A 13,919-nucleotide genomic window follows, 5' to 3' on the forward strand; every position below is an offset into this window, starting at 1 on the left:
AACTATTTGATTACAAAAAAAAACAACAAATCAATATCCAAGTATAGCTAGTGATCTAGCAAGATAATTGCATTGGTAAGACTGATATGAAAAGTAAATTATACGATAGTTTAGGTTTGAAAATGGATGGGTCAATCCTTTTTCAATAGAACTACCCGGGAAATACAGAAATCCCGGGAAATACGGGAATCCCGGGAAACAAGAAATCATTTCCCGGGAAACGGGAATCCCGGGAAATCTCATTTCCCGGGAAATGTTCCCGGGATTGAAAACTCTATGCGTAATTGTCGACTCATGCTCATGTTCACTGTTTACCTGCAGTGTTGAATTATCCTATCAATATGCAACCAGCAAAGCTTGAGCACGCATTTAACCTCTTTGCGCTAGTTCGTATACAATCACCCCTCAGTTAAGGGATCACTTCTTACGATAAAAATAGTGTTTTGTGAAATTTATAGCTTTCGGTGGTGATTTAGAGGGGGCCTAAAAACGATGTAGGGTACGTGTACTAGTTATGAACATAATGGTTCCTTATTTCGCCATATGTGATTACTTTCATGCCTTCAAATTTTGAAAATGTTTGTGTGTTGTAGTAGTCAGATTTTAGAAAGTTCTTGATGTTAAAACATTCAAAAAGATTTAAAATGTGAAAGTTATTAAAATTTCACATATGGCCATAACAGGTACACTTTCCCTAGTTGTAGTTTGTACTTACATAACAGTTCTATCATGTGTAGTTTTTTTTTTTCAAATTTGATGTGTGAGATTGAATTTTAATGCGTTTTTATAATTTTGAACCACCCCATTGTAATAGCATAGTTTCATTGGTCATTGTTCAGCTTAGAAGAATTTTCGTTTCGTTTTCTGAAATTTGTTTCTCCTAATCACGTTACATCCTGAAAATTCCCAATTATGTTTTCACATTAATCAGTTCGCTGCGTTTTGATGTCTGCTAATAACACTGTATTTTAAAAGAATTATTTTAAGGTGAAACAGATAGGAAACAATTTCTAAGATTGCATTAAAACTTCAAAGGCGCAAATCTAGCGAACAGAGCATCCAACCACCGTGCTCTTTTTATTTTGGATTTGTGCACTAACAGAAAGCTTAAAATAAGAAGATCAGACACGTTTTCCAACTATTTCTCCAGTTTTGTGCCTTTGGAAACGTGAGTAGGGGCACAAGTCAGCCATTGTGGCGGCCATTTTTGGATTCCGAGATGTTTCACTTTAAAAGAAATTTGATAAGTGGAAAATAAACAAGTCGAAAACTACTCGGCTTCTCCGAATGATTTACTACAAACTTGTATTTCACTCAAACGAAAACGATCATCGTTTGTTAAATCGAACCAAACACTCCGATGAGAGTTCCAGCATCATTCCGAAACTAAATCGTAAATCTTCTTGGCGTAAGTGCGTTTCCATTCTGAAGTATCTTATCAAGTAAATAAGCATCACTTTCAGACTCGTCATTGCGTACCGCTGACCTGAAATATATAATATTTAATTTTGAAGTATGGCGAAAGGCTTTTTTACCAAACGAACTTTTACCTATACAATTTCGTTGACCACCACTGAAAGGTAAATACCCAAATGCATGATGTTCTCCATTTTGTTCATTCAGAAACCGTTCTGGATTAAACTGTTCGCTATCAATTCCCCAAACGGCGGAACTTCGATGTAGGGCAAAGAAGTTGAAGATAAATACAGATCTTTTCGGAAAGCAAACTCCGTCGAGTTCTATCGATTCTGTGGATTCTCGGGCAATGTACGGAGCCACAGGATACAAGCGATGACATTCCTTCAAGAAGGCTTCCATATAGGTGAGTTCGGCCAAAGTTGCGGTCGTGAGAGGATGGATATCGTCCGACAATAAGGACATGATTTCAGCGTAGACTTTCTCCTGGATATCCGGATAAATAGCAAGGAGTAGACAAGCGTAGGAAATGGATCGAGCAGTAGTTTCGCTCCCCTAATTGAATGGAAATATAATAAGGGAGACATCGATTGGAAATGAAACACGTTTGTCTTACCGCAGCCAGCATCGTGTACACATTCTGTATGATTTCGGTGTCCGAGAAGGATCTTCCAAGTGCGCACTCATCCAAAAGTTGATCGATAAAGACCTTTTGAAGTCCTGGTAGCTCCATGTGTACCTTCCGTTTTCTTTCCTTTAAAACCTGATATGAAAACATGAAGAAAGTTTGAATCGTCTGAATTTCAAATATCTCGTTGGTATGACCTTCATTGTGTAATTACTACACTCTTTTCTGCACTGAGTTTCTCGTTCATATAATTGTGTCATCCGATATATTTGTTCTGAGTGAAGATGGACAGAAAGGAACCGATTTGACACAACTTCTGTGATCCTAAAAATCGGAAAACTTGCGTCAAAGGATTCGTCAAGTATTATCAAAAACTTACTTATCCATATTGGACACGAACTTTGCGATTTCCATCTCATCGTTTTCATCGACGCCCATTGTGGTACGGCCAATCATTCTAAGTGTACATGCCGATGTTATGGGAAGAATGTCAATGGTACTACCTTCGTACTGATGTAGTTTATCTACGAGCTGCTTCGAAAATGTTTCGAAGGTGGGAATGAAGTTTTTGAGTATCGATGGTGAAAAAGTAGCATTGAGAGCCTTCCGCTGACTTCGCCAGAGGGATGCTGTAAAGAAAAGATTTTTTCTTTGTTATTTTTTATTACAATTTAGAGCCACAGAAGGTTTTGTTTATAATAAAAGAGTTTAAAAGAGATTAGGCAAATCTGGGCCCGGAATGTACACAGATGAGTCATATGTCATTTGAAAGATCTAAGTAGGACAAGAAAAAGTTTTTATCGGATCAAAAATATCAGTCGTGGGCAGTGAATCAAATTACAGTCGACTCTCCACATCTCGATGTTCTATATCTCGATATCTCTCCCTATGTCGATGATTTCTTCGGTCCCTTCAGTCTGTATACATTTTCTCTCTCCATATCTCGATATCCTCCTTATCTCGATATCTCCATATCTCGATGGGCACCTGTTGATTGTTTGTTCCAAATTTTCTCTCCGTATGTCGATATGACCATAATCAAAGGTGACTAGACTAGATTTTAGGGATTCAAAACAATTTCAGAATGCGAGATGACGTCTGCTTATTTATTATTTTCCTGGCAACGGAGTGATTTTCAATCTAGTGTTCATTAAAAATGTGTTCTTTGTCTCGATCTCTCCGTATCTCGATGGTCCCTTCGATATCGAGATGTGGAGAGGCGACTGTATCATCAAAATAGACGAAAAACAAACAACAAAGCAAGCTCGCTCACAACCGTTTGTCGCAACTGTTGCGGATAAGGACACAATCAAAAGCAAAATTGTCATGACAATCACAGAGAGCAATATTGTTGCAACCTTTTCAACTCGCGATTAATCCGTTATTTCAAACACAAAACCAAATTTGTTTTATGGATGCTGTTTGATAATGTGTCAATGTTCACCAACACGAAGAAAGTTCTCGAAAATTGCAATGCAAAGCCCAGAAAATCGGTTGTAGGACAAAAGGTCGAAGGACAGAAGGTCGAATGACAAAAGGTCGAAGGACAAAAGGTCGAATGGACAAAAGGTCGAAGGGACAAAAGGTCGAAGGGACAAAAGGTCGAATGGAAAAAAAGGTCAAATGGACAAATAGTCGAATGGACAAAAGGTCGAATGGACAAAAGGTCGAATGGACAAAAGGTCGAATGGACGAAAGGTCCAAATTGTACCGTTAGAAGGATTATCGTACACTCAGTTACTAACATTTTAACCACAATATCCTCCCTTCTCATCTGAAGTTTTTCCTTCTTTTAAATGATAGCTGTTCTTCAGAACTATCGTTTGAAGCAATAATTTGTATAAATGCTATTATTTTCCAAACAAAAGATTCATTTTCTGAATGTCGGTTGTTATTATTTTGATACTCCAAAGCATAAAGTAATTATTATTAGCTTTTTATTTGATACATTTTCAATAGAGATTTGTCCTTCTTTTAAACATTGGCTGTTCTTTTGGAGTTATACATTATAGTGATTTTATACTGTTGTAGACACATGTATCGACGATTATTCCTTCTTTTATACATCGGCTGTTCTTCATGCTTTACAGTATTTATGAGCATTTCTAACAAAAAATTTTCCTTCTTTTGAAGTTCTGCTGTTTTAGGGCTATGCATTAGAGTTTTATCTGACTGTTGGTTTCGACTGATTTAACTTAGAGTCAGGGAAAAATAATCATTCTTTTTCTGGAATTAGGTCCCAACTAGGGTAGAGTCTGCTTCTCAGCTACTCTAGCATTTACTGAGAGCTTTTCTGATAATTTTTATTAGGAGATGATCTGCAACCCGAACCGTTAGAAGATAATTCAAGGAATGCAGGTGTGATGTCGCACCACCGACGATCTGAAATCTACCTATGCTCTGAATGGAAGTTTACAGAAAACACATACATTACTCTTGGACTCAGACTCATTTCTCTTCCGAACCAAGTGATGGGTTTACTAGGGGAAGGGGTGGTAAAATGAACACCTTAAAGATATGATCTTGTTTCTGATAGAAAAACGAGGAATATGTATAGTTTTATCGCACAAGATCAAAAACAAGGATATTAGCTAAAGCAGGAACACGAATTCAGACCAAAATAGCCAAATTTTCACATATTTTTATCGCTAGCAAAAAACAATTGAAATGTTCATTTTACCTGCACTATGTGGGTAAAACGAACAGCTGTTGGTGGTAAAATGAACATCATTGAAAAAACGTGAGCAAAACTAATATTTTTAACAATTTTTGCTGCATTCCCGAAAATATATCTATAAATGATTGTAACCCATTCAAAAAGAAATGTGAAAGTTTCAGATTTGACATCACATCACAACGATATTCCCATCACTGAAAAACCTCAAGACATCCGAGCCAAAAGTTACGTCAGCTCCAATTTTCAAACGTGGTTTTCTAAAATCTTAGTTTTCGTTGATATTTTCACTTCAATTGACCTCCGTTTCAATCCGAACACTCGAATTCATGCTCTAAATTGTCCGTGCGTGATAAAAATTCATTGAAATTTGTTTTTATCGGTAAAAGGCACGGTGTTCATTTTACCACCCCTGTTTATTTTACCACCACTTCCCCTACGAGGAGAGGCTATTTCATATAGCACTTTAACATATGCAGCAGAAAAAGCCTAGGTAAACTGCTACTCCTAGCCGCCTTGAAGCTTGTTACAGGGAACCAGCCTCGGCAGAGCGAACCTTCGACTCATGGCGGCACACCATAGGTGCTATAATTCCAGTATAATCTGAATGACACAGGTGCTATAATTCCAGTATAATCTGAATAGCACATCGAATGGCATGCACCTAGATGCACTTAGAGTTACATAATTACCAGGAGAACATAAATGTACTAACGAGTCTCCAACCAAACCGCCTTTCAACGCATCAGAATCGTAGTGTGCTGTGCTAGATTCACAAAAATTCTGGGAGCGCGCGCTAGGGGAGATTCAACACGCTGCGCTGATCGGTGCTACGCTCGCCATCGGTATCCAAGTTGTAATACAACTGCTCAGTAACGAAGAGTCTCTACAGCTATTTTTACCTTATTATGCAGGTGTCTAGATGGTTTACATGATACGGTCGAAGACGCACGATTCGGAAGCTACAATTTCGAATCTCGTTTTAAAATTTTGTCTTCACATCAATTATTGTGCTGTTTTTGAACAACGCATGTGACGAAGCGCATGAGACCTTAAAAAAAGCGAGGAACACCAACATAGGTCTCAAAATTTACAGTGCACGGGTGAGCATGAAAGGAATGTGGCTCTTGCACATAAGGCTACAGCACGTACACAGTAACTCTGGATGCACTACGACCTGAAAAGCCTAACAAAATTTCACCCCGAAAGAATCGTTGACCAGTTGAATTGAATTTCCCTCAGTATGGTCCTTCTGAAAATATGCGCGTATTCGTCACGTCTTGTTTAGCTGTAGCGCTTGTGATAACTTGCTTTTTTATCTAAAGAGCATAGCCTTTTGTTCTTCCTAAATTGTTGTCCATTCGACCATTTTTGTCATTCGACCTTTTGTCCATTCGACCTTCTGTCATTCGACCTTTTGTCATTCGACCTTTTGTCTTTCGACCTTTTGTCATAGATTCCAGAAAATCTTTGTCATATTCGGTTCAAGTGATGATAAACTCATGTTGCGGAATAAAATTGTTGCAACAAGAATAGGAGGTGACAATGTCTTTGTTGCTGCGTGTTGGGTGACAATTGATTCACTGGTCGTTGGAGAAAAAAGTTATTCCGCATGGTTTGAGATGGATTTTAGATGTATTTTATGTTTTTGTTTCATTTTTAATCGATTAAAAATGAAAATATAATTTTTTTCTGCACCTATGTACATGATGATGAAAAGCTCTATGTTTTAAAGAAGTGATTCAAGACTTTGATTCAGAGATGAGAATATTACACAATGATGTTAGACCGTAATAACATTAAAATCGTTTTAAAATACTTATGTATATTAAGGGTATGCGAAATACCGAATGATTCCGTCAAATACGCTTCGAAACGAAATTCCGCGGAATTCCACGGAACTCGCACAGGCGAAATTTGTATTTTGCTATTTCGTTTCGTTTCGCCAAATTGTTAAAATATTTCCACGGAAAATTGAAAACAAACGGAATTTCGCGAAATTCGAGTTTAATTTCGAACAAAAAAAGCAAAGCGTTCGCTTCTACTCCTAGCAGCTACAGTCAAAAATGAGTCCGTATCATGGATCAAATCGACTCCTATCATGGATCAGAACACTATAACAGCAAATTATCTGCGAGGCAAACGAATGGTGTGCTAGTGAAAGCATACGTTTTGGCGTCTCTTTAGGAATCGTCTTATCTTAGATTCATAACTGTGGTATGGGTTCTCGATTGGTTACTCGATGGCCAATCGATCAAGTGTTCAGCTTGAACCGCTGTCGGGTTCGTTAGATTTGTGCTCTTGAAATTCTGAGGTATGCCTTCGATTTATATCCACCTTGAACAAGGAAGATGCATACATTATTTTATATCAAAAAATGAATCTAGGTTTATTCACGCTGTACCACACCACCAACTCCTCTCTCCTCTTATAACGTGACATAATTTCCTCACGACCCCCAATTGAAAAAAATGCGAATATTGATAATATATTATTATTAGAATTGAAATTTGGCCGCAAGGCAAAGGTCTTAACCTTTTCAATACCGACATCAAGTTTCAAAATTCTCTAGTTTCGCCATCGTTTGATCGATTTTGATTATTTGTTTTAGTAATAATCACAAATCAGTTATAAATTTGATTCATGCTTTGCATGTACCATCAAAATTGGTTCCGGATTTAGATTCAAGTTTGGTGGGGTACCTAGGGTATTTCACAATAGAAAAGCGCAAATTTATTTTTTCGATTTTCGCACATCTAAATCTTGAGAAAAAAAATAAGCCAAACATTAAATTTAGCTCATTGAAATACGGATTATCTGAACGAACATGGGCGAACTTGTCAATCTCATTTGCGGTTCCTCTATGCTATGTAGTCCAGGTTCAAAACTTTTTTTTTCGAAATTTCCAAATATTTTTTAAAATACTCTCGAGGTTCAAAATTTAGAGAAAATGTAATTTTGTAGTCAGTTTTAAACAAAGAATGTGCAAATGAGATAATATCAACAATCCTTAATTCTTCCAGAAATCGTCCAGAAATTCCTTCACAGATTTTGGAATAGGATCATTTCTCCATTATTTGCTCTACAAAATAATAGAAATACCTTCAGTATTTTCTACAAGGTTTACTTTAAAAGTTAGCATTCATCCAGATTTGATCCCTCCAAGAATTAATTCACAGTTTATGCAAGGCTTTTCTAGAAAATTTATTAGGAACTTATAAATTAACCCCAACAGGCAATCCTGGTTAAGTTGCTATCGCAATATCTTAGTTAGAGTTTATTACTTTTGCAGTTCTTTTAAATTTATCTTGATTGATTTTTTAGGTATGTGTTGATGGATTTTTCTTAAATTTAAATATAATTCAATACTCCAGCAAATACTAAAGCAAATATTCCAGTGATTCCTGTGTTCTACTTATTTTTCTTCTTCTTTATGGCGCTATGTTTCACCTGGGACAGAGTCTGCTTCTCAGTTTAGTGATTTCATGATCAAGCCCGTTTTGTCCGTTTCGTGATTCACGACATTTGCGCGAGTTAACTCCGTTGCATCCGGATTTGACAACTTGATCAAATTTGATCCGATTTGATCGCACTGATTACACCTTGCTTTCCGAGCCGGGCAGTTTGGCGAATTTGAATAGTGTCTGTAAGCACCACATCGACCGCACTCCGCCCGAGTACGTTCTTGCCGCCTCCCTCTGTTGAATTCAAATTTGGTTATTTCATTACTCCTCATTCGTGGTCTTGATGTCCACTCTTTTTAACACTGCCGCAACAGATTCAGAAGCGATTTCGATTTCTCTTTTTGCTTGTTGAGAATCTTTCGGTTGACAGTATAGCTTATTATTTCATCCAGATCCATCACGTCTTCCAAACCTTTATCGCGCACACGTTCATCAAGTTCCCCCCCGTGACTTGCTGGAGAATCTTCTTCGCTTCTCTGTCTTTAAATTCGTATCGCGCAGCTTGCGAACGAAGACGCAGCTGAAAATTGTTGAGTTTTCGTCACTGCCCTGCTTCATAGAACGAAACACTTCCAGTTCGATGCGTTCATTTCGCTTACCGACAAAAAAAATTCAGTCTTATGACTGCAATATCGTACTCTGGCACTTCTTGAGGGATTTCCTCGTTGCAGTCCACGGCCACCGACAGTCAACAGTAGCACCAACTTATTGTGTTGTTCTTCCACATCTTGCAATTCCAAAAGTAGCTCAAATGCTCGATGCCACTCTTCCCAGAGAGCGCTTCGGTTATCCGGACTTGCTTTTCCATCATTTCTGCTCTAAAACCTACGGTTGAACTAGCATCCTCCATTTTCTCTATGGACTTTTTTTCCGGTCTCGCCATACCCTTCAGAGTAAACTGGTCTGGCTATTTCTTCTAGCTTCATTTTATCGCAAATGCTTGTTTTATTCCACTTGTAGTCAAACTTCATTTATAAACAATCCAAGCCGGTCGTATCAAACAGAGTCAAACTTCATAGCTTCCAAATTTGCACTGCATGTTCAATAACTTCAAAATAAAATTTTATCTCATCGTACCGGCTGCGCAAATTGTAGCGTTGTAGCCCGACCCAACACTCGATATCTCTTATCTACTTCAATGCTCTATCGCGAATGCCGTCCAATATTACTAGCAGCCGGGCCCGAGATCGTGTCTAATTATCACACCAATACTTATATTGACTAACCAGGGATGTAGTCAGGAATTAATACTCAATATTTGATGCATGACTCTACATACATCTTCTTCTTCTTTGCATTACGTCCTCACAGTGACAGAGCCTGCTTCTCAGCTTATTGTTAAATGAGCACTTACAATTAAATTCGAAAAATTTTCACAATCATTAGAGAGTTATATCACAATTTAATGTTGAAAAAAAAAATATTCTAAAAGTGCATTCCTCGCGCTGCTGAGAAATAGTATGCCAAGAAACAGTGAAAGACAATTAGATGAAAAAGCTGATGTGTTGAGTATTATGCTGAAAGAGAACGTAAACAGACTTGTAGTTGTAAGGAGCATAAAATGTAATAGCAGAAAAAATGGTACCGTAAAACGGGGTAACTTTGATTGTTTTTTAGAAGAAAACATGAATATTTAGGCATGCTGATTCTAAGAATTATAATTTATATTTTTAAAACAAGTACTGGTATGCTAACTATCGATTGCAGTTGATACATTGCTAAAAGATTTAATCTGAATGGATATATAATTTTTCATATAATTGAAAGTCGGTTTTCTGTTTTGGGGTAACTTTGAAAATGGAGTATAAATCGAACAAAATTGAATCAATTACGGAACATTTATAGGGCGTTGCATACCTCTAGGCGTTTAACGCTATATGGAAATTTCTCACTTAGATTACAAAAATGGTCCCACTTTGTAAAAAAAAGTTTTCGATAAGAGATTTGAGACCGCATTCATGTTCTACTACAACTAGGCTATCAAGGATAGGCGACAAACTCATTATGACTTCATCAATTAGTGATCGTAGAATAGATTGTTTGTGAACGTTTCAAAAATGCTAAAATGTTATAAATTTTGATATTTGCATATAAATCCTGAAATGTACTTCATTCCAACGAAAATAGCTTTGACATGAAGTGTCATACTAATACTGTTTACTTTTGCATTCGTTTTGCTTATCTGATTAACAGGAACTTTGTTATTTCGTTAAATATGTCGTGGGTCTCACACTATCAAAGTTACCCCGTTTTACGGTACACAGTAGAATTGAAAACATTACAAGAAGCAAGAGATGAAGCGTACAAGAAAGCCAGTGCTAGTTGGAATGAAGTCGATTGGCAACGATACAAAGTTTTGAGAAATGAGTACCTTTAATTCTGGTGAAATTGATCAGTTTTCAACGTTTTTCTGATCTGTTTCCTATAATGTTGTCAATTTCAATCAACTGAATGCAGGAAAACAAGTACGACGGTGAGCCTTATTGGCCCATGTAACGAAATTTTCTAACAAATGTGATTTTGGTGCTAAAAATTATCTTTAAAATAAAAAATCGGGGGAATTATTGTTAGTTTTGAAAACAACTCTACTTACTAAATTTGGGCTCCCTGAATCCGAATATGGTTGCCAAATTCTAAACAATGCAATATTAACGGAGATAATTCATATTTAAATTTCAAAAGTACCGCGTAAAACGCCTATGTGGGCAATTTCTAAAGGAATTACGAACTAACAGAAATTCTATTATTTTAACCAAATGAGCGAATTGGTACGAATTTCGATGATAAAATCTGTTTTGGGGAAATAATTTAAGCATCCTCTAAAATTTTCACGCTGACACCATGTTCATATCCTTGTTTAGAACTAGAAGTTTATGGAAGTCTGTCAGTACCACACCTTACATGACTCTGCATTTTCACATTATTTTCATAGAAATAAGCATTCTTCAACTCCTAAAACTTCACAACACACTATTTGACCATTGCTAAGACTAACAACGTTCGTTTACTACAGTTAACATTGATATCGGTGATCTATTAGTAAGAAATAAAATCGTGTGACACGGTGATCAATTTCACCCGAATTTACGGTATACACACGATCTTTACTGTAGCGCCTGTATTGAGAAATGCTTGATGGTCCGAATTAAAACAGGGCCCGAATTGGACCAGCTTCCTCTATCAAAAATAATTTTAAGAAATCAAAAATTGAAGTTTTAGATTCCGGGGTAAAGTTGATTTATTACTTTGATAGGTTTCCAAAACTAAAGAGATATACTATTCACTAAATATGGAATCACTGAATTTGAATCAAGTCTCAAAAATTTTACAACTTGCTGGTAAATCGGTATATTTATGAATTTCATTTTGTGATTTATAGAATAAACCACATTGAACGCCTAAATGTAGGACATTTCCATTGGAATTGGCATCCTGTTCACGAAAAGAGCATTTTTTTCACTTGAAATGATTTTTTTTTTTCAACTCATATTTGAAAGTGGGTTAAGAAAACATATCTGGATGAATGCGACAGTTTATTTAAGTGGTGTCTTCATATGGCCTTAGAAATAGTTGATTGTTTGTAGAAGAACCCTTCAACAGATCATAATACATTTCTTTAAAATTCTGTTTTTCCATGGTGTAATTATTTTCAATGTCAAACCAAATTAGGCAAAATGAAGTACAGGTACTAGACAATGCAACAACACAGAAATGTTGATAATTGAAATCGAATTTTAGCTCCCTTGACTGATTGTACAGGTGGCTACGGAAATGATCAACTTCTCCCCACTGATCAACTACACCCCGAATTACGGTACCCAAAGATCAATTTATTACAATGGAATAAGGATTTTTAATGAATTACCAGTTGAAATAAGAAATGCAAGATGCGCCACAGAATTCAAAAGAAATTGTGTAACGTGGATTAAACTTAAGTATAGATAAGGAAATTCTTGATATTGTATGTGTTTATTATTGTATATTAATGTTATTAGCAAAAGGTAAATAAATTGATTATTATTATTATTTATTATTACTTCCATAGTTATTAACTGAGAGCTTTCTTTGCCACAGTTTCCATTTTCGCATTCGTATATCGTGCGGACTCTAACCACTCGACTAAGGAAGGCCCCATAATCTATCACTGCTCGATGCCATTCAACAGCTCAGGAATCATAAAGCTGTTGGAAAGAATGGCATCATAGTTGAACTCATCAAGATGGGCCCAAGGAAGATGGCCATTTGTCTGCACCAATTGACAGGTACAATATGGAAAACAGAACCACTATCGGATGAAAGGGTAATATGCCCCAGCTGCAAGCTTAACATGCATTTGAAGATGTATATGTAAAATAGAAAATTTTCTCTTTGTACATGATATTCTTGTACACTTTTCTTCCATGTGTAAAAGCTAGAAATGGTTTCACCCACTTTTATTGCTACAATCATACATAATCAAAAACATACAAAATATTGTGTGCAATATTAGATACCAGCTTCACTACACTAATGTTTTCACTTTTTTTTTTATTTACTTACTTTTGGCTGCCCACAGGCCCTGATCGATACGAGAGAACCGATAAAAGAAGGGCTTTTCCAGGCATGCTCTACTGGTCAACACTTTGCGGATAAATTCAGGGTGACTGACTCCGACTACAGGCCGTATCCCGAACCACAGCAGAAACAAGCGATCATGCTGAGCGAACATAGAATTCATCTGATCGAACAACTGTTCTCCGGTTTTCCCAAGGAAGAGAAAAACATTCCCTACGAGAGGGTACCATGGTCGCACGTAAGGTATACTACGAAACTGTATCAAGGGTTTTACTAATTTTATGAACACAAGAACTATTGATAATAAGATTAAGAATTCAGTAATCAACATGGCGCAACCGAACGGATTTCGAGCTCTGATGTTCTCGCGAAAAAGCTCTCTTGAGTACTGTTAATATGTTTCACCGAATGAGAATCCATTGGATAAAGTTCACAATTGCGTGCTTGATTAATGCAATTGGAACATTATCTGATTTCGTCTGCCACGTAGTAGAAATCACGTGCGATACATATTCAAATCAACATCACGGAAATTTTCTTTCACTCTAAAGCATCGTGCAGATAATCAACAAAGTTGTTGTTCACTTTATTATGCATGGGATGTCCCCTTCCACGTGTAGTTTCCTGCAAACAAAGACGCATCGACTGCTACAGCAGTCGGCTGAGCAGCAATTCGATTTGCAAGCCCTTATTAGCACCTCGCTTCGCTAAATAAGTGCTCGTGTTCATCGAAGGGTGGTGGCTGAATTTTAATTCCCACTAGGCAATGGTGGTGAACCTATGCGTCTGTTTTGATCGTTTATCACAGCAGAACTATCGAATTAGCAACGGCCAAGTTCCGAAACGGTTCGGATTACTTTTTTCCGATTACCGAGCGTTGAACACATTTCCGCACATATGTTTGAGCGGAACAACCATTATATCTAGAAAATATCTATGTTTAAGATGAATGTCCTCAGGTCAGTTTAACCGACCTTCACGCCGAGTTTTTCAACCGGAGTAAGTGTAAAATTGCAACCATACCGAACCGTATCGTTTACCTTGATCAGCAGTTCCGAACCATTCTAGAAGAATACATTTCAACGGCCCTTGTCAGCGCTACTGGTGGCATTGATCTAATCGCAGCGCAGATCTTTGATGGTGAAAATTCCGCAACGAAACTGGAAAAACCACTCAACGCAAG

The 13,919-nt window shown here is 37.1% G+C and overlaps 1 protein-coding gene across 1 annotated transcript; it reads right to left on the reverse strand.

Annotated features, from left to right (window-relative positions):
- Nucleotides 1-1,282: 1,282 nt before the first annotated feature.
- On the reverse strand, nucleotides 1,283-13,141 carry LOC110679214 (cytochrome P450 4c21-like). Its single transcript, XM_021853353.1, has 6 exons — nucleotides 12,722-13,141; nucleotides 2,424-2,673; nucleotides 2,242-2,368; nucleotides 2,033-2,179; nucleotides 1,551-1,971; nucleotides 1,283-1,486 (listed from the first exon to the last, which is right to left on the reverse strand). Exons 1-6 carry the CDS (start codon nucleotides 13,065-13,067, stop codon nucleotides 1,329-1,331), a joined length of 1,449 nt encoding a protein of 482 aa, XP_021709045.1. The 5' UTR covers nucleotides 13,068-13,141; the 3' UTR covers nucleotides 1,283-1,328.
- Between the last annotated feature and the right edge of the window lie 778 nt (nucleotides 13,142-13,919).

The sequence above is a fragment of the Aedes aegypti genome, chromosome 3, assembly GCF_002204515.2.
Source record: "Aedes aegypti strain LVP_AGWG chromosome 3, AaegL5.0 Primary Assembly, whole genome shotgun sequence".
NCBI classification, from domain to species: Eukaryota; Metazoa; Arthropoda; class Insecta; order Diptera; family Culicidae; genus Aedes; species Aedes aegypti.